The sequence below is a fragment of the Pelodiscus sinensis genome, chromosome 8 (assembly GCF_049634645.1).
Source record: "Pelodiscus sinensis isolate JC-2024 chromosome 8, ASM4963464v1, whole genome shotgun sequence".
Taxonomy (NCBI): Eukaryota; Metazoa; Chordata; order Testudines; family Trionychidae; genus Pelodiscus; species Pelodiscus sinensis.
In genome coordinates, this window is record NC_134718.1 from 41,902,128 (window position 1) to 41,920,319 (window position 18,192).

Genomic DNA, 18,192 nt, shown 5'->3' on the forward strand with positions numbered 1-18,192 from the left:
TCATGGATAGTTGCAATCCATAAAGGCTTCCATCTTACATTGATATCTCATTGAATTCAGGGTTCGGTTTTCTTTCTCAAAAATGGCACCGAAGTTTGATATAAAACTATAAATTAAATGTCAAGGAACCAAACTCTCAACTGATCCAGCTAGCATAGCTCCATTTAAGTATTCCACATCCCTAGCTCATGATCTGGTGCTGAGAAGTTTACAGATTTGATGCCACCATTTGATAACTCAAATTAAGAAAGTCTTCAGATGTCCGTAACTATGAGAGAATGTGTCTGTGTCCCTATTTAGTTCAGAGCAGACATTCTGAAGTTGTCCCTGTTCATTTATTTGGAATTGGAGTAACATGCGTCCTGTGATACTTGGACTGTAACCTTTGTCTAAGTTACAAGTGAAAAGGAGTCTATGACAATGGGTTAGGTGCTCTGAGAGGTGACAAGTAGATCTGACTAGTTATGTCTCAGCTAGGGATGGGTCTGAACTGAAATCCTGGGTTTGAGCACCCACAAGCGTTGGGCGCATTTTACATCGAAAACTAGATCTCAGTTTGAATATGGTGTGGCTTGTGCCTATGTTTACTTTCAGCTAATTCATTGCCTTAAAAATCACTGACAACTTTGACTACCAGGCATGCACTACCGTAGAACAGCAAAATACTAGTGACTGATCTATTCAGTACCTATCTGTATGGCTGAATATGCAATAAGGGAGAACATTCACCAATTTGCTTAGGACAACAGAGCTGAAGTTTACCTTAGTCATTAAGGACTCAGATTTATATCAGTTTCAAACTAATCTGATGTCCTAGTCCTTGTTGCATAGTAAATTATTTACATCACAAATGTTGAATCAGGAAATATGAAGTAATAAACCACACAAGATAAAATTACTCCACTTGATTTTAAGCTTCATGCCCCAGTGATCTTCTTACTCTGGGTTTCTGTCCCCTCTTTGGTCTTTGGCACTTTGAGAAATGCATCTATGCAAAAACCCCATTCTGTATCATAGGCCCCCAGTCTTCTACAAAAAGTTCAGCAAAAGAGTAGAGTCCCAGGCCCCAGACCAAGACACTCACTTACCTTTTTTACATCAGGAACATTAAAAAACTTCTTGGTATGAGCAACCCATCCTACTAACCCAATGTCCAGAGGGAAAACAATCTCATTCTCTGGGGCCACCAGGTTCTCCTCAAACTTGGAGGTAGAAGTGATATTGAAAAGCCTGGTGGCAACTTCAGGGATGCCATTGCGGGCACGGCAGATGAACATGCTACACCGATCAGCTGCTAGCAGCTGTACCAGTCTCTGCAGGGCCTTGTGCACTATCTTCTCCATGCTGCTTGCCTCCTCCTGGATTTCTGTCAGCAGCTCAAAGAGCACTTGAGACTCCTCCAGCCGGGACATCTCCTTGAAGGAAACTCCATCCTTCACTTCCCCAGGGCTGACTTTGAAGATGGTTCCCAGCGCTTCTGCCCTCAGCTTTCGGTCAAAATACTCCTTGGCAAACTGAGGGTTGTTCTCTAAATATTTCTCAACATCGTCTTTATTTATCCCACCCATATTGTGTGGTTCTTTCTTATGGTTTTTTAGAACTGCATCACCGTAGAAGCAGGAGCAGCAGCAAGAAGTCCTAATTTGGTACTAGTAGCAAAACAGTCTGTTGCACATACTGTAGATCTCACGGGCATAGTATTGTAGGCTTGCTCTGTGGCTCCAAGCCTTCTGGAGCCCTTGAGATATGACAGAAGGCACTGGCTTAGTGTCTTCTTAGTGGGGGATCTTGGAGGCTGCTAATTAAAGAGATGTCAGGACACTAAACCCTTGAGCACTCTTAGCTCATAAATCCCAAGGGAATCATTTTAGCATTTAAACTAACCAATCCAGTCTTAGGCTCTGTGCGGCAGTGTGATAATGCGTAAATATGTTCACGCATATACACACATGCCCTCTCTTGCTTATGCTATATGTGACGTACTGTACAAAAGGTTTCCATTGACAGTTAATGTGAGGAATGCCCCTTAGAATCTCTTCCCATATGTTTGCAAATTACTACTTCATGCACATACATGTGCTCAGACAGGCACGTGAACAGACACTCATGGGTTTGCAGGGTGAAGAGGAAACAGAAAACAGAATTTTATAGTAAAATTGCTTAAAAATCCAAGATTTTCTTCCCTTCCAGGTAGTTGGGAGGTGACTAGTGATGGTTTATCGGTAATTAAGAAATATAAAGCTATAAATGAGCCTTACACGGCAAGAGCCTGTTCAAGTCCTGTGTAAGGATGCGGAGAAAGCCATAGGATTTGGTAGAGTAAATGCAGGAAACAAAATAGGATTGTCATTCTATCCTAGTTGCTTTTTTTATATAGATATAATCTAAACCGGGGTGGGAAACCTTTTTTGGGCCAGGGGACCACAGAAAAATCAGAGGCCCCATACAAGTGAAAAGCAAAACAAAACAAAACCAGACAAAAGCAACTACAAAAAATAAACCCAAACTCTCACTGACGTGGCTCCTGACAGAGAAGCAGACACTCCCCACATTCCCTTCCCACACCAGAGCCTAGGGAGGGCCAGGCTATTAGATTTTGTGTGCTTCATCTCCATGGGGGAGGGTGGTTGGGGACTGGAGCACCAGCACGGGCTCCCCAGTGCTGGATGGAGAGCATAAGGCTTGGGGGCCAGCCTCTGGCCTTAGGTTCCCCACCCCTGATCTAAACAAAAAAGGGTAAAATAAGGAAAATGACCCAAAGGCAAATTACAATGTTTCAGATCGGTCCTCAGATGTAACTCTATATTGAACGTATTGACCATCCAACCAAAAAGCAGCAACGAGGGAAGTGTGGGATGGCTCATAGTAGCTAGGAAAGAGTCTAACATCCTGGTCAAGTGAAGAGAAAAATTAATGTCCTGTTTTCAGCTGCTATCTGGAAATCCAGGAGCAGCTCAAGGTCTAGTAATGCTGCCAATGTGCAAACGCAAGTAACAAAAGGCAGGTGAATGCCTCTCAACTAATACTGCTCCACCATTTCATCTGCAGAGAGACTGGGAGAACTCTGGTGCCAGGTGGTAAAGAGCAGAAATATGTTTCTATCTGTCAGATATAATTTATATTAATAATTGAATGAAAGAAGATTCTTAAAGAAGTCTTTTGTATCATTGTATCTTTAAAACGTGTCAAGGAGAGACTACAGTGAAGGATAGAAAACATAGGGAAATACATGAAATAATAATAGTTTTCCCTAACATACACTGTTGCTTGGTTTTACCCGGACAGAACCTGAGGTCTAGGTCTCAACCATGCCTAAATCTCAGCCAAAATCTGAAGTGTTCTGTACACTAGGAGTTTTTCCATAAGATTTGCTATTGCTACCGGCTGTTCAGCGCCACAGAACAATAGTATGAAAGCTTGTGCAGACAACACTCTCTCAGGGTATGTCTACACTAGCCCCCTAGTTCAATCTAGGGAGGCTAATGAGGGTGACCGAAATTGCAAATGAAGCACAGGATTTAAATATACCGTGCTTCATTAGCATGTTCCCATCTGGTCGCCATTTTAGAAATTGACTAGCCCGAAGTAACTGCCCGCGTCTACATGCAGAAGTGAAACGGGATTCCGAATTAAAGCCCTAAATCGAATTAGCTGTTATTCCTCCTGGAATGAGGTTTAACAGCTAATTTGATTTAGGGCTTAATTCAGAATCCCGTTTCACTGCCACATGTAGACGTGGGCCGTTACTTTGGGCTAGTCAATTTCTAAAATGGTGACCGGCCGGGAACATGCTAATGAAGCACCGGATATTTAAATCCCACACTTCATTTGTAATTTCAGTCACCCTCATTAGCCTTCCTAGTTTGAACTAGGGGGCTAGTGTAGACATACCCTCAGGGTGCGCCTAGACTGGCAAGATTTTGTGCAAAAGCAACTGCTTTTGCTCAAAAACTTGCCAGCTGTCTACACTGGCCGCTTGAATTTGAAATGTACAAAATCAGTGCTTCTTGCGCAAATACTTTCACGCTCCGACTCGGGAAAAAGCCCTCTTGCGCAAAAATACTTGAGCAAGAGGGCCAGTGTAGACAGGGAAGAACTGTTTTGCGCAAAAAAGCCCCGATGGCTAAAATGGCGATTGGGGCTTTCTTGCACAAAATTGCGTCTAGATTGGCCATGGATGCTTTTGCGCAAAAGCACTTATTGCGCAAAAGCATCTGTGCCAATCTAGATGCGCTTTTGCGGAAATACTTTTAACGGGAAAACTTTTCCGTTAAAAGTATTTCCGCAAAATCATGCCAGTCTAGACGCAGCCTCAGTGTTTTAAGGTGGATTCCTGCTCTGAGTAAGGTTAAATGAAATGTTTAAAAATTGCTGGGCTCCCCTGAGCCCTCTAGAACTCTCACTATAGCCAGTAATAGTGGGGTTGGGATGATGGTAGCAATTGTGGCAAATTTTAAGGGAAAAAATCCCAGTGTAAATGGAGGCTGAGAAAACAGAATGACTATAAACTGTTTGGGTCCATGGAACAGATTAGAACTAACTTCAATCAGCATATTAATGGGACTGTGACCCAAACCTTCAGCATACATAGTGAAGAAGGGCTGAGAAAACAGAACTCTGTAGAATGCCACAAGAGTAGGCCCATGGAACTCAGGAGCAACTGACCGGTCCTACCCCTTAGCATTTTCTCAATGTGAAAAGGTCAGAAGCACCAAAGTAAACACTCTTTAGCTCTGTCAGAAGACACAGATGTATCAACACTGACTTGTGTCGACTGACAGAGCTAAAAGAATCCGGGAGAGGATCTGCTAGTGCAGCCAAAGTGCACAGAGAACAAGTCAAACGTTGGTATGCAAATGTGACTTAAACTCATCTTTACATTTGCTTCCCTGTTCTGGTGCATGCTGCACCCTCCCTCCTCCCCCTCTGCAACCTGACAACTAATTAAGTCTACGCCAAACTGCCACACAGGCTCACAATTGCAGCTGAGAATCAGCCTAGCACAGAGGCATCCTGGCAACGATGTTCCCTTTCTTCTAGCCATGCTCCTTTTCCTTTGTTACATGAGCAACATGGTGAATGGCATCAATGTCCTTGTGTTGAATTTATGGCACTGGAGCATCTCCCTGAGCTGGTTATGTTGACTTTATGGCAGCATTATGCTGGCAGCATGTTGCAAAGTCCCTACATCACATCTTTGTCTGCTACCAAATGCAGCACTGTGACCAACCCAATTAATACATTTAGGCTGTGTCTACATTGGCCCCTATTCCGTAATAGGGATGCTAATGTAGCACTTGGGAATAGGCAAATCCGCGGGGGATATAAATAAAACTGAATGAATGCATCTGTCAATAGAAACAAACATCAAATGTCCGACATGTTGCTTTCACACATTCTGATCATATTATGAAACAAATGTCAACATAGAAAGAAACATAGCTAGTTCTGCTACCCTTGCTCCTGGCCCTAAACCTGCTGAGTATGGGACAGTAAGGCTGTGTCTACATTGGCCCCTATTCTGTAATAGGGATGCTAATGTAGCACTTGGGAATAGGCAAATCCGCGGGGGATTTAAATATCCCCCGCGGCATTTGCATTAACATGGCTGCCGCTTTTTTCCGGCTTGTAGATAAGCCGGAGAAAAGCGCCAGTCTGGACGCGATCCTCCGGAAAATAAGCTCTTTTCTGGAGGATCTCTTATTCCTTGAAAGTAGGAATAAGAGATCCTCCGGAAAAGAGCTTATTTTCCGGAGGATCGCGTCCAGACTGGCGCTTTTCTCCGGCTTATCTACAAGCCGGAAAAAAGCGGCAGCCATGTTAATGCAAATGCCGCGGGGGATATTTAAATCCCCCGCGGATTTGCCTATTCCCAAGTGCTACATTAGCATCCCTATTACAGAATAGGGGCCAATGTAGACACTGCCTTACTGTCCCATACTCAGCAGGTTTAGGGCCAGGAGCAAGGGTAGCAGAACTAGCTATGTTTCTTTCTATGTTGACATTTGTTTCATAATATGATCAGAATGTGTGAAAGCAACATGTCGGACATTTGATGTTTGTTTCTATTGACAGATGCATTCATTCAGTTTTATTTATATTTTCACATACATTATGCTACTTTTTTAAAGGAGAGAATGGTAAAGAATGATACTAGCAAACCAAAACAGAGGGATGATGGAAAACAAGCGTTGTGTTTATATTTTCTAATTTTTTACTATCATTTTTTCTACCAACCCTGGGATTTTCTATATAGTGATTCTTAGGGTATTATAAACTCTCCAATCTGTGTTCCAAACCTTCAAGAAAATTACACAGAAACATTCCCCTTTATTAACTTTGAGAAACCAGCTTTGCTAACATTAGTTGTGCACAATGGCATAATCTCATTTAATTAATGCAGCCACGTATGTTCAGGCTACAGAAACAAGACTGAACGGAAGATAAGGTTGCATAATAATGAGAGCCGCAGTATGTGTTGGTATAGTAAAATGGCTATATAGTCCTCTTTGTGTTGGCATAATTAACTGGCCCATTAAAGCACAATAAATGGGGTTCCACGAGGAGTAACGGTAGTTCGAATTAGGAGCTCTAATTCAAACTACCTACTCCGTACAGTGTGTAGCCGCGGGCACGGAGTTCGGACTAAGGGGGATTTAAAAATGGCGGCGCCCGGGAACATGCAAATGAAGCCCGGGATATATAAATCCCGGGCTATATTTGCAAATCCGGTTGCCCTCATTTGCCTACCTAGCTTGAACTAATTAGCTAGTGTAGACATACCATCAGATAGCTGTGAAATCAAAGAGCTCCCAATGCTCCTTTTGACCTATGACATTACTGTTTCTATTTGATAGAGCACATTCCAAATATCAGCCTGCATCAAAGGTCTTTATTTTAATATTTTTAGTTCATCATTGCCAGTGACTTACCCCAAGGTTGTATGTTTGTTTGTTTGGGGTTTTTTGGAGTAGGTGATGTGGATTTGAGACCAGGGCCAGATTAAGACCTTTAGAGGCCCTAAGCATTGAAAAGATTATGGTGCCCCCCCATATGTAATTCAAAATAAAAACACTACTATGCCATAAAATCTTTTTTTTTGGTGCCCCTGCTTTGCTGGTGCCCTAAGCACGTACTTAGTCTGCCTATTGGATAATCCAGCCCTGTTTGAGACTGTTAAAACCTAGAAGATCAAGCATTTTAGCAGTAGTAGTTGAGTATGTTGCCTGCCTCATTGATAGTCCCATGGTGCTGCTATTCCTATACAGAATATAATTTTAATACAATATATAGGAGATTCAATCACAATACTATCCCCCAAAATGGGGTTTGAGCTTAGATTTTTGGCTGCTTTGATAACAATAATCTTATTATTGTTTGCTTTCTGGAGCTGTCAGGCTTCTTGAATATTGTACTATGATTTTTATTATAGGAGGTTTGATAGGATTTATGTGCTTTTTAATTGCATAAGACAATAGCATTAAAATCTTTTAACTTCCTTTTACACTAATGTTATACGGTTTATGTGGTACCTTTGCTAATTTTTTAGCAGTTGATAGTGTTCCTTAGCTGTGACAGTTTACAATTAACTCTAGCATGGGCGTCCCCATATTTAAGCAGGTAACAACTAAACTGACTTGGTCTAATTTTGCTGTCAAATTTCTGAAAAGGTGGCAATAAAAATATATTTTAGTGACTATGTGATTTGAAGGGACAGCATATTATACAGAAGGGTTTAACATTAGCACTCAGCTAATCATTTCCAGTGCAACAAGAATAGAATAGCTAGCAGGCATGCTTGATGATGTCCCTTTTCCATACTGATGCTATTTGATTTAAAGACATGATATGCTGTATTCTGAACAGTGTTGTTGTTTCACAATAATTCTGACATATACGTGGTTAGTTATTTTAACATATATGACGTAGTCTGCCTTTGACGTTTACAGTTACTACATCACACAAAACTATTTATGGCATAGTTCTTAATAATATGCCAGGCCTGAGCTCTTACAGTCCATGGAAATTCCTAAGTCGGATAACTGACAGATGTGGTTAAATAGATTCAAGTAGCATATGAATGCCAAAGGTATTTAGAAGGTTTCCCACTCAGCTCAGTGTTTATGCCTGTGGCTATGTCTAGACTGCAGGCTTCTTTCAGAAGAAACTTTTCCGGAAGAGATCTTCTAGAAAAACTACATTCTACAAAAGCTATATGCTTTTTGAAAGATAGCATCCACATTGATTGGATGCTATCTCACATTTAAGTTGTGATTACACGGATGGAGTGGCTACCAGGGCACCTGTGCTTTTTCCTGATGGCCTCTTCTTTTGAAAAAAACCATCTTCCCTGTCCACACACGCCTTTTTCCGAAAGAGCTCTTTCGGAAAAAGGTTTCTTCCTCATAGAAAAAAGTTTACCACTGTCGGAAAGACCCCTGCGTTCTTTTGACTTTCTGTCGAAGGAACATAATTGCAGTGTGGACGTAAGTGTAGTTTTTCTGGAAAAATGGCCGTTTTTCTTGAAAAACTCTGCAGTGTAGACATACCCTAAGTGTAGTATAGCTCCATGTTGGCAGAATTTAATATGGTTAATTCAGCTAAGATTTTCAAAACAAACATAGATATAACTTCTTCACTGTAATTACAGATGTTCCAATATATGTATTTTGTGGCCTCTCTCTGAAGATGATAGGTTGATATGATTAATACAAAATATTAATGTTCAGAAATGTTTATCGTTTCTCAAAATAGTTTGTAATAATCTGGCAGAATACCAATACAACCCAGTATCACAAGATTCACATAAGGCACATTTTTCTAAAATCTGTATCACATTGGAATATATTTGGAAAAGCAACAATACAATAAAAATAAATAATGTAGCAAAAAATGTTGGTCTCATTTTCTTATAGATCTCTGTTATATATTTGAGAGAACTGGTCTATCTATGCATCTGTGTGTCTGTCTGTCTTAATAATGCCAGGTAAATCTTCTAATATTTTGTAAACCTTATAACAAACATTATTAGGGCTATGTCTAGACTACAGAGCTTTCCGGGATACCTCCCGGAAAAACTCTGCCATGTCCAGGGAACACGTCTGCTCTGCCGACATTTTTTGCAGAAGAGCAGACACACTCTTTTGGAAGCCCTGTCTTCCCCATTTCACAAGGAAGGAAGGGCTCTTCCGAAAGAGGAGGTTTTTCCAAAATTTGGCCCAGTGTAGACGGGCCAAATTTCGGAAAAGCCTCTTCCGAAAAAACAATCAGAAAAAGGTATGCAAATTGCGGAGCACAATTTCCGTACCTTTTTCCTACAAAAAGCGGCAGTCTAGACATAGCCTAAGGAAAACTAACAGGTAAAAAAAAAATCACTGAATGAGAAGAAGTAGCTGGAGTAGTTATTGTACACATGACATCAAATGGGCTTCAATTAAGGCTCCCACATCTCTTTGAAAGTGAGATTTATGTTCCTAAATGAGACAGGCATTGTAATGCTCACTTCAGCAATGCTTAAATACCTTTAAAAGTTTGGGCCTTAACATTTGTGCATGTTTCCCCATCTGCAAAATGAGGATGATGCTATTTCTCTTTTTGGCAGGAATGCTATAACAACTAAGCAGCTAATGTTTAAAAGCTTCAGAGGGGTAGCTGAATTAGTCTACATGGAAAAACTTAAAAGACAACGAATAGTCTAGCAGCACCTTAAGACTAACAAAACATGTAGATGTTTGTAAAATTCACCTGACAGGTACCATGTACAGTATAAAAGGTTTTGTTAGAGGAATAACTCCAAAGAGTTACATGTCAAGAAAAGCTAATGCAAGTTTCTTTTGAGGGTACTACAAGAACAATTAAAATGTTAACAAAAAATGCATCTAAGAACTGCCTCGTTGTTCTGAAACTCCAGGTTAGAAAAATAGTGATTAACATTTTGTAAAAAATATCTATTTATTTAACTGTTTTTATCCAACCTCTCTCTAGTTCTTCACTTGCAAATTACATGTTCCTTTATCTAATCTAAAAATGATTTTAAATCTATAATAAATCTCTTGATCCAAACAGTTCTATGGCATGTAATGCATATTGTGATTTTAAAACAATGAACAAATAAAACTCACCTGGTTCATCTTTTTCCCTCTCACATGTATACTGAACTGCTAAAATATAGAGCTCAAGCTCGTCAGTTAATTGCAGTAGTTTGTGCAAAGCTCCCCATAGCAAGTATTATGAGAAAATTAAATGAAGAATTAATAAGCAGCAAAAAATGTTCTCATACAACTTCTCTTTCTGCTGTCAGGAAAAATTCGCCTCTTAGCAGAAATCCACTTTTGAGCTGCTCTTTGATACTATCTTGACAGGACAATAGTTTCACATATTCAGTATGTTTGTGCTACTTATCGCACAATAGATGGCAATACATTGGAAAGGAGGAAAACAAAAAGGCTGTGTCTACACTGGCGCAATCTTGCGCCAAAGCAGCCACTTTCGTGCAAAAACTTGCTGCCTGTCTACGCTGGCCATGTGTTCTTGTGCAAGTAAAGTGACGTTCTACTGTATAAAATCAGGGCTTCTTGCGCAAGAACTATGATGCTCCCACTCAGGAATAAGCCCTTTTGCACAACTATTCTTGCACAAGAGGCCAGTGTAGACAGTCAACATGAATTTCTTGCACAAGAAAGTCCTATGGTTAAAATGGCCATCAGAGCTTTCTTGTGCAAGAGAGCGTCTACACTGGCATGGATGCTCTTGCGCAAGAGCACATCTCTTGTGCAAAAGCACATGCCAGTGTAGACGCTCTCTTCTGGAAGAGTTTTTGCACAAGAACTCCTCCGCAAAAGAGTTTTTGTGTAAGAACGCGTCAGTGTAGACGTAGCCAAAGGGTTTCCCAGAAGTTGATCCTTGATTTGTCCTGGCACTTATTGTTGCACCTCTCTAGTCTGGCACAATCTGGTCTGGAATGATTTTAGTTAGCCACTCATGAAGGGTGTGGCCAAGATTCCCATGGCGCCATAAAGTTTGTTTACAGCCACCAATCCTGGCCCTCAGTGTTCTGTGCTGTTATTTAGCTCTGATTTACCCCTAAATGTCTTCTAAGAGCCCAGTAAGAGCTGAAAGTGATGGTTATGCTTCTAGACAACAATGACCTCCCATGCTTTGGCCAGTGCTCTGGTTTGGCAGGGTCAGGTCGCAAGGGTGCTGGACTGGAGAGTTTCAGCCTGTAGTGGTTGCTGTTGGTTACTTTCTCTAGTCTTATATTAATTTGTTTGTCACAGTAAATGTTATCCTATCTACGGAAATGGAGAGTCACATGGCTACTATAGTTCAGAAGTGATGGGCAGGGACATGTGGGGTCACAACCCATTCCCTAAGTTGCTTCTCGGCTTACATCAAGCATGCTAACATGGACTGAACATAGTAACATTTGTTGTTGCCACTGTCCTCACTCTGTCTCTCCTCCCCCAATCAGCAGGTACATGTCTGCTCTGTTTTAGCACATGGTGCTGTGGCACTCTGAAATGCCACTATCCAATACCATTTCTTGGGCTGTCAAAAAGCTATGAACAGTGATTTATTAGTGCTATGAACAATGATTTAAACTGAATATTGGGATCCAAATTCTCATCTCAGATACACTCATGTGAATCCAGAGTAATTCCATTAGGCCAACACTTATGGACATGATTCTGCAACTACTATACACACGTGAGTAGTCTGAACATAGGTAATCCCTTTGGCTTCAGTGAACAAGCATTATTTTCATGAGTAGGGATTGCAGTATCAGGCCTTTAGTACTTGACATGATGGAGACTGTAGACTCTATAAAGCAGGAATAATAATAATACCTTTCTCCTGAGGATTTGATAAAATCCCGGTCCAACTGCAGTCAATGGAAGTTTTACCATATCAATGGGGCCATGATTTCACTCCAAAAGTAGGTGAGCTTTTTAATCATTGATGTTTGTAAAGTGCATCGATCACCTTGCTTAGAAGGTGCTGGAAAAGTGCAGCATCATATTCTTATTTAATCAGTTTGTATTGGTTTTACAATGATTATTATAAATGTAAACAATTGACTCAGCTATGAACAAAAATGCTAAAAAAAACCCAAGTATTCTAGTGATAAACCTTAATTCAGTTGTATCTCCACATTTAATTATGGAAAAGCAAATCCTGCTTTGCCATCAATCTGCTTAGAGCTGCTAAGCCACACCTTCATTCTCTAACTGGTTGCCCCTTTGCCAGTCAGAGAAAGGGACTAAATACAGGGGTATCCTCATGCTAGCAATTCTACTTGTCTGTCTCGTGGATAAGCCACATGCAGCTAAATTTGATAAATCTGCTCAACAATAAATTTAACACATTTGCAAGCACTCGCTGCTTTGAATTGCTGATGTTGTATCCCATACAGTACCCCCTGTTTTCCTTGTTTTTGACTTTTATGTTCTTCTTTTGTCAACACAAAACAATACTAACAATACAATAAACAATAACTATCTATGTTCTCATATAGCACCTTTTATTCTGAAACATTCCAAAGCACTTTCACAAACTTAAGAAACATGCAAGCTGTAAGTGAGAATTCTTAACACTCCTTCCCACACACAACTCTATTGAAACACCAAACATAGACTAATACTACAGTACAACTTAGATATAAGGCAGGGGTAGGCAATACTTTTCACCGGGGGGCCACTTAATGAATTTTGGTACTGGTCAGGAGCCAGCTCCTTCCCCAGAAGGGAGGGCCTGGGGCAGAAGGGGTGCGGCCACAGGCTTTGAAGTAAAAACAGAGCAAAGGGCTCCCAGCTCCGAACCCCACTGCTACCAAATTACCTGGCAGGTTCCCAAGTTGCTGTGGCTATTTAAAAGGCTCACAGCTCCGGCCCCTTCCAGGGCAGCGCCACAACTGGGAACCACGAGCCATTTAAATAGAGTCTGCTGCCTGAGCCATCACCTGGAAATTGCATGGCATAAGCAGCAGGATATAAAAAGAAAGTGGCCAGATGCAGTTCGCAGGCCAGATCAAAGTATTAGGCAGGCTGGATCTGGCCCCTAGTGAAGAGGATGACCCTAGTAATTGAAGCTACATGGAGAAAGACGGTAAGTGGAATGGAGTTTCCCAGGTTGGTATTTGACCAGGACACTGGGTTTAATGTCCCTCTCCTGTGAAGATCTTTGCTCTGCAGGACCTGCGTTTATGTCTCTTCTGGAGCACAGTGCCCTCTGGAGCTAGGATGAACTGGTGGTCTCTGAGAGCAGTACCCTTAGCCCTGGCTTTGTTCCTTGGAGACTTCGCATGCAATTATGTAACAGTGATTTAAATTAATTTAAACTTTGTTTTAAATTTATCTGAATTCACAGCTCTTCTCTTATTTTAGCTCAGGGTAGTGCAGTTATGGATCTTTATATAAACACAGACCAGGGAACAATTAATCTTGACTATGTAAAGGCCAGTCTCCTGGTCTAGCACAAACATAACATTCCACCACACAGAACATCCAAGTTTGAGTCTTGGGATTGGTCCCTTGCTCCAGAGTGGCAGAACTTGGACCCACTGCACAAGTAGCATACCGAGTCTGTGATCAGAGAGAGTGCATCTGACCAACTCAGAAGAGACATTGTGGGACACTAAAGGCATCTCTCTCTCATTTGGCACAAGAACAATGTGGCAAGATATTGGACCTTTTGACTATGTAGATGTAAATGGGAACTAGAAAGATTCTGGGGGTTTCTAGACTGGTTCTAAAGACTCGCCTAGAAAAATACAATGCTAATGTGGAAGACAAAGAAATAAGAACAAGCCACTGAAAGCCTCTTTCCACCCTAAAAATTCCATTTTCATCAATATAAAAAGCACTGTATTCCACACATTGAGGGAAACTTATCTGTCAGAGCCAGCATGACTAATAAACCATGGCAGAGACAGACTCTTATGATGTGTTTAATAGCCACAAAGAAAAATATTGCAAATACATTATCTGAAATTTGTTTCATGTCTGTTCAGAAGTTGATCTAGGAAGGAGATGGCAGAGCCCATTAAAAGCAGACTTACAAGTAGACACAAACCCTTTTTCTCCCAGGCTACGTCTAGACTGCAGGCTTCTTACACAGGAAGCTTTTATCGGAAGAGATCTTCTGCAAAAACTTCTTGTGCAAGAGCTCGTCCACACTGCAAAAGCGCAATGAAAAAGCGATTTGCTTTTGCACAAGAGAGCGTCCAGACTGTACGGACACTCTCTCAAAAGTAAGCTCTGATTGCTAAGTACAGAATGGTCACCAGGGCACCTGTGCTTTTTCCTCTTTCCTCTTTTTGTGCAAAAATCCCTTTTTCCCCGTCCACACACACCTTTTTGTGAAAGAGCTCTTTCACAAAAAGGCGTTCTTCCACATAGAATGAGGAATACCTATGCTGGAAAAACCACTCTGTTCTTTTGATTTTTTTACACAAAAACACACTTGAGGTGTAGACCCTCGGAGAGTTTCTTTGAAAAACAGTCGTTTTTCCGAAAAAACTCTGTAGTGCAGACATAGCATTAGGGAATCTAAAAATGTGTATGCACACAATCACAATCTTTATTAGGGAGACCACTTTGCTGCTGAAAATGCAGTTAATATTTTAAAAACCAAATTATTGTAATTACTCTTTCTGAAGACTCTGAGGTAAAAATAATGCTTAAGCAAAGAGTCAAGGTTGTGATTATTGGAAGTTGAAGACCTTTAACTACAAAACAAATACATAGGCTGGAGTAGTGCAAGTGGTAACATTTTCCAGTGCATTGTGTCCTTGGCCTGTATGATTTAACTGCTGCCAACTGGGAGAGACGGAAGGGAGGGAATTGTGACAGTGATGGAGTTGTTTGTGTCCTATGAAATACACTGAGATCACTGGTTCATTTTATGTAATTTGTTGTCTCTTGTTAGAAAGGGCCTGATCTCAGAAAACAGTGAATATCTTTGCTGGGCAAGCCTCTCAGAATGCCTCACACACTGCAACTTGTGCAAGAGGGCATAGAAATAATAACAAGCCAGCACAATATCAAAATATGGAAACAAAAAGTCTTTCTCTCTGTATCAAGCTGGACAAGACTTAAACTAAATGCCCTATATCCTATTTCCAATACTTTGAGCCAGCTTTTCTCCTAAGAACTAGAATCTTACTATGTTACCATAAATAAAATTCTAGTCCTTTCAATAATTAAACTTAAAAGTTTCACTATTAGAAATGTTTTAATAGTTATTTTTCCCTTGGTCCTTTCTATTTGTTGATTATAAAGTCATAATGAAGCTAAATAAATCATACAATGAAAGCTTTCTTTTCTAGTTTCCTTTAAAAATCTGACCTTTTCTCTATATTTACTGTCATTATTCATTATGGAAAATATTAATTACTTTGTCAAAGCTATTAATGTAAAAAGCATTTTAATGGAAAATCAGTGCCAGAAATTCTTTCCCCCCATTTTACTGACTTTAAAATTGGAATGCTTTTTTTCCTCAGTAAAATGCAGCTGAAAGAAATATATGCTTGTTTCAAAATATCTATACTTTTCACAATATGCTGTCAAAATGTAAGCATCAGCTATGAAACAGAACAAGTTGGACTATCGACTTATGTTGATTTGCTGTAAAATTTTTAAATCTATGCTGAGTTTTATAAATATTTATTTAGTTTACATTGTATTGGAGCTTTATGAATGTTTTTCCTCCCCCCTAAGCTTTTCCAAGAATCTATGTGCCATTCATTTCCATCCACATGAACTGCATGCATGATGCTCATTGATATTAACAGAAATTGTGGCCCAAATGCTCTTCTCTGCTTCCATGATTGGAGAACAGACTTAAAACCTTCTTTGCAGGGGTCAACAAGCATGCGGACAGTGGATGTAGTATACTTAGATTTCCAGAAAGCCTTTGACAAGTCCCTCACCAAAGGCTCTTAAGTAAAGTAAGTTGTCATGGGGTAAGAGGGAAGGTCCTCTCATGGACTGATAACTGGTTAAAAGACAGGAAACAAAGGGTTGGAATAAATTGTCAGTTTTCAGAATGGAGAGAGGTGTCCCTCAAGGAGCCGTACTAGGACCAATCCTATTCATAAATGATCAGGAGAAAGGGGTAAAGAGTGAGAGAGTAAAATTTGCAGATAATACTAAACTGCTCAAGATAGTTAAGACCAAAGCTGTGAAGACTTCAAAAAGATCTCACAAAACTAAGTGATTGGGCAACAAAATGGCAAATGAAATTTAATGTTGGTAAATATAAAGTAATACACATTGGAAAAAATAATTCCAACTACACATACAAAATGATGGGAACTAATTTAGCTACTACTACTCAAGAGAGATCTTGGAGTCACTGTGGATAGTTCTCTAAAAACATCTTCTCAGGCTACATAGACATGCCCGCTTTTTTACGGAAGAGGAAATGCAAATAGAGAGCTAATTAGCATATCTCATGCTCTCATTTGCATATTCTTGTCCTATCCTTTTTTCAGAAAAGGTTTTTGCTCAAAAAAAAAGGAGTGTAGTAGACAGGTCCATTTTGCGCAAAAAGAACCTTTTTGCGCAAGAACCCTTATTCCTCAAAAAATGAGGTTTACAGGTTCTTGTGGAAAAGATTTTTTTTCGCAAAACGGACCAGTCTATACTGCTCTTTTTGCGCAAAAACCTCTTCCGCAAAAAGCACTAAAAGAGAATATGCAAATGAAGCATGAGAAGTTGCTAATGAGCTCTTCATTTGCATTGTCTCTTCTGCAAAAAAGAGGCAGTGTAGACGTAATGCCAGTGTGCAGCGGCAGTCAAAAAAGCAAACATAATGTTAAGAATCATTAAAATAGGGATAGAGAGTAAGACAGAGAGTATCTTGTTGCCTCTGTATAAAACCATGGTACACCCACTTCTTGAATACTGAGAGTCCCCTTTTGGCCCCATATTCCCTGTGGCATTTCAAAGAGGCAGCACGGCACAGAGTCTCCAACTTACCTTGGGCTCCATGCAGCACTGCCACTTTGAAATATTGAGGGGAGCCCAGTGTCAGGCTTCATGTGGCATTTCAAAGCGGCAGCACCGAGTGGAGCCCAAGGTCTGGCCCCGGGCTCCATGCGATGCTGCCATCTTGAAGCACTCCCTCTTCTCCCCCTTGCTGCCTCTTTCTGATAGAGGCAGTGGGGAGGGGAAGTGACTAATCAACTAGTGGGTCAACAATCTGATAACCATTTGCTTATTGGATAGTCAACTAGTCTTTCACATCCCTAGTTCAAACACCAAATATTTCAGCCTGAAAATCAGGAAAGGGCATAAACAGAACTCAAGCAAACTATTGCACTACATTAGTAGTTACCATGTGGGTAAATAGTAAAAATGATTAACTTACATGGCTTAAGGTATGTCTGCACTACCCCGCTAGTTTGAACTAGCAGGGTAATGTAGGCATACCGCACTTGCAAATGAAGCCCGGGATTTGAATTTCCCGGGCTTCATTTGCATAAGCGGGGAGCCGCCATTTTTAAAACCCCGCTGGTTCGAACCCTGTGCAGCGCGGCTACACGGGGCACGAACTAGGTAGTTCGAACTAGGCTTCCTAGTTCGAACTACCGTTACTCCTCGTGAAATGAGGAGTAACGGTAGTTCGAACTAGGAAGCCTAGTTCGAACTACCTAGTTCGTGCCCCGTGTAGCCGCGCTGCACAGGGTTCGAACCAGCGGGGTTTTAAAAATGGCGGCTCCCCGCTTATGCAAATGAAGCCCGGGAAATTCAAATCCCGGGCTTCATTTGCAAGTGCGGTATGCCTACATTACCCTCCTAGTTCAAACTAGGAGGGTAGTGTAGACACACCCTTAATAATTTTATGAAGAGACAAAGGAAACTGAAGGGTTGCGCTAAATTTCATTGGAAAGTAGGGATGTTAGATAGAGATTAACTGAACAGAGGTGTAATCAGACAAAATATGATTGGTTACACAACTATTTGATAGTCCCTATTGGTGGGGCTGGCAGCCAGTGTGCTCCAGGCCCCAATCCCAGGTAGCCCCCTGCCACTCCATGCTGCTGCCTCTGTATCAGAAGCAGCAGTGCAGGGTGGCAGCAGCCTCTGTCCATGGGGGGCCCTGCAGACAAAGGCTGCACTGGCATCCCACAGAGCAGCCTCTGTCCGCGGTGAGCCTGGGCCAGCCACAGATAGAGGCTGAGCCAAGGCA

The 18,192-nt window shown here is 41.0% G+C and overlaps 1 protein-coding gene across 6 annotated transcripts in view; it reads right to left on the reverse strand.

The window, feature by feature from the left end:
* The window catches only part of PDE6C (phosphodiesterase 6C), a 66,349-nt gene that overhangs the window by 44,826 nt on the left and 3,331 nt on the right, over window positions 1-18,192 (reverse strand). Inside the window, exon 1 of one of the 6 annotated variants that reach the window (XM_006113192.3) lies at window positions 1,089-1,568. The exons of the other annotated variants lie outside the window; for them this stretch is intronic. Within the exon in view, the coding sequence (XP_006113254.1) occupies window positions 1,089-1,568 (480 nt within the window). Of the gene's footprint in view, window positions 1-1,088; window positions 1,569-18,192 lie in introns of those variants that run through there. 6 annotated transcript variants of the gene reach the window in all.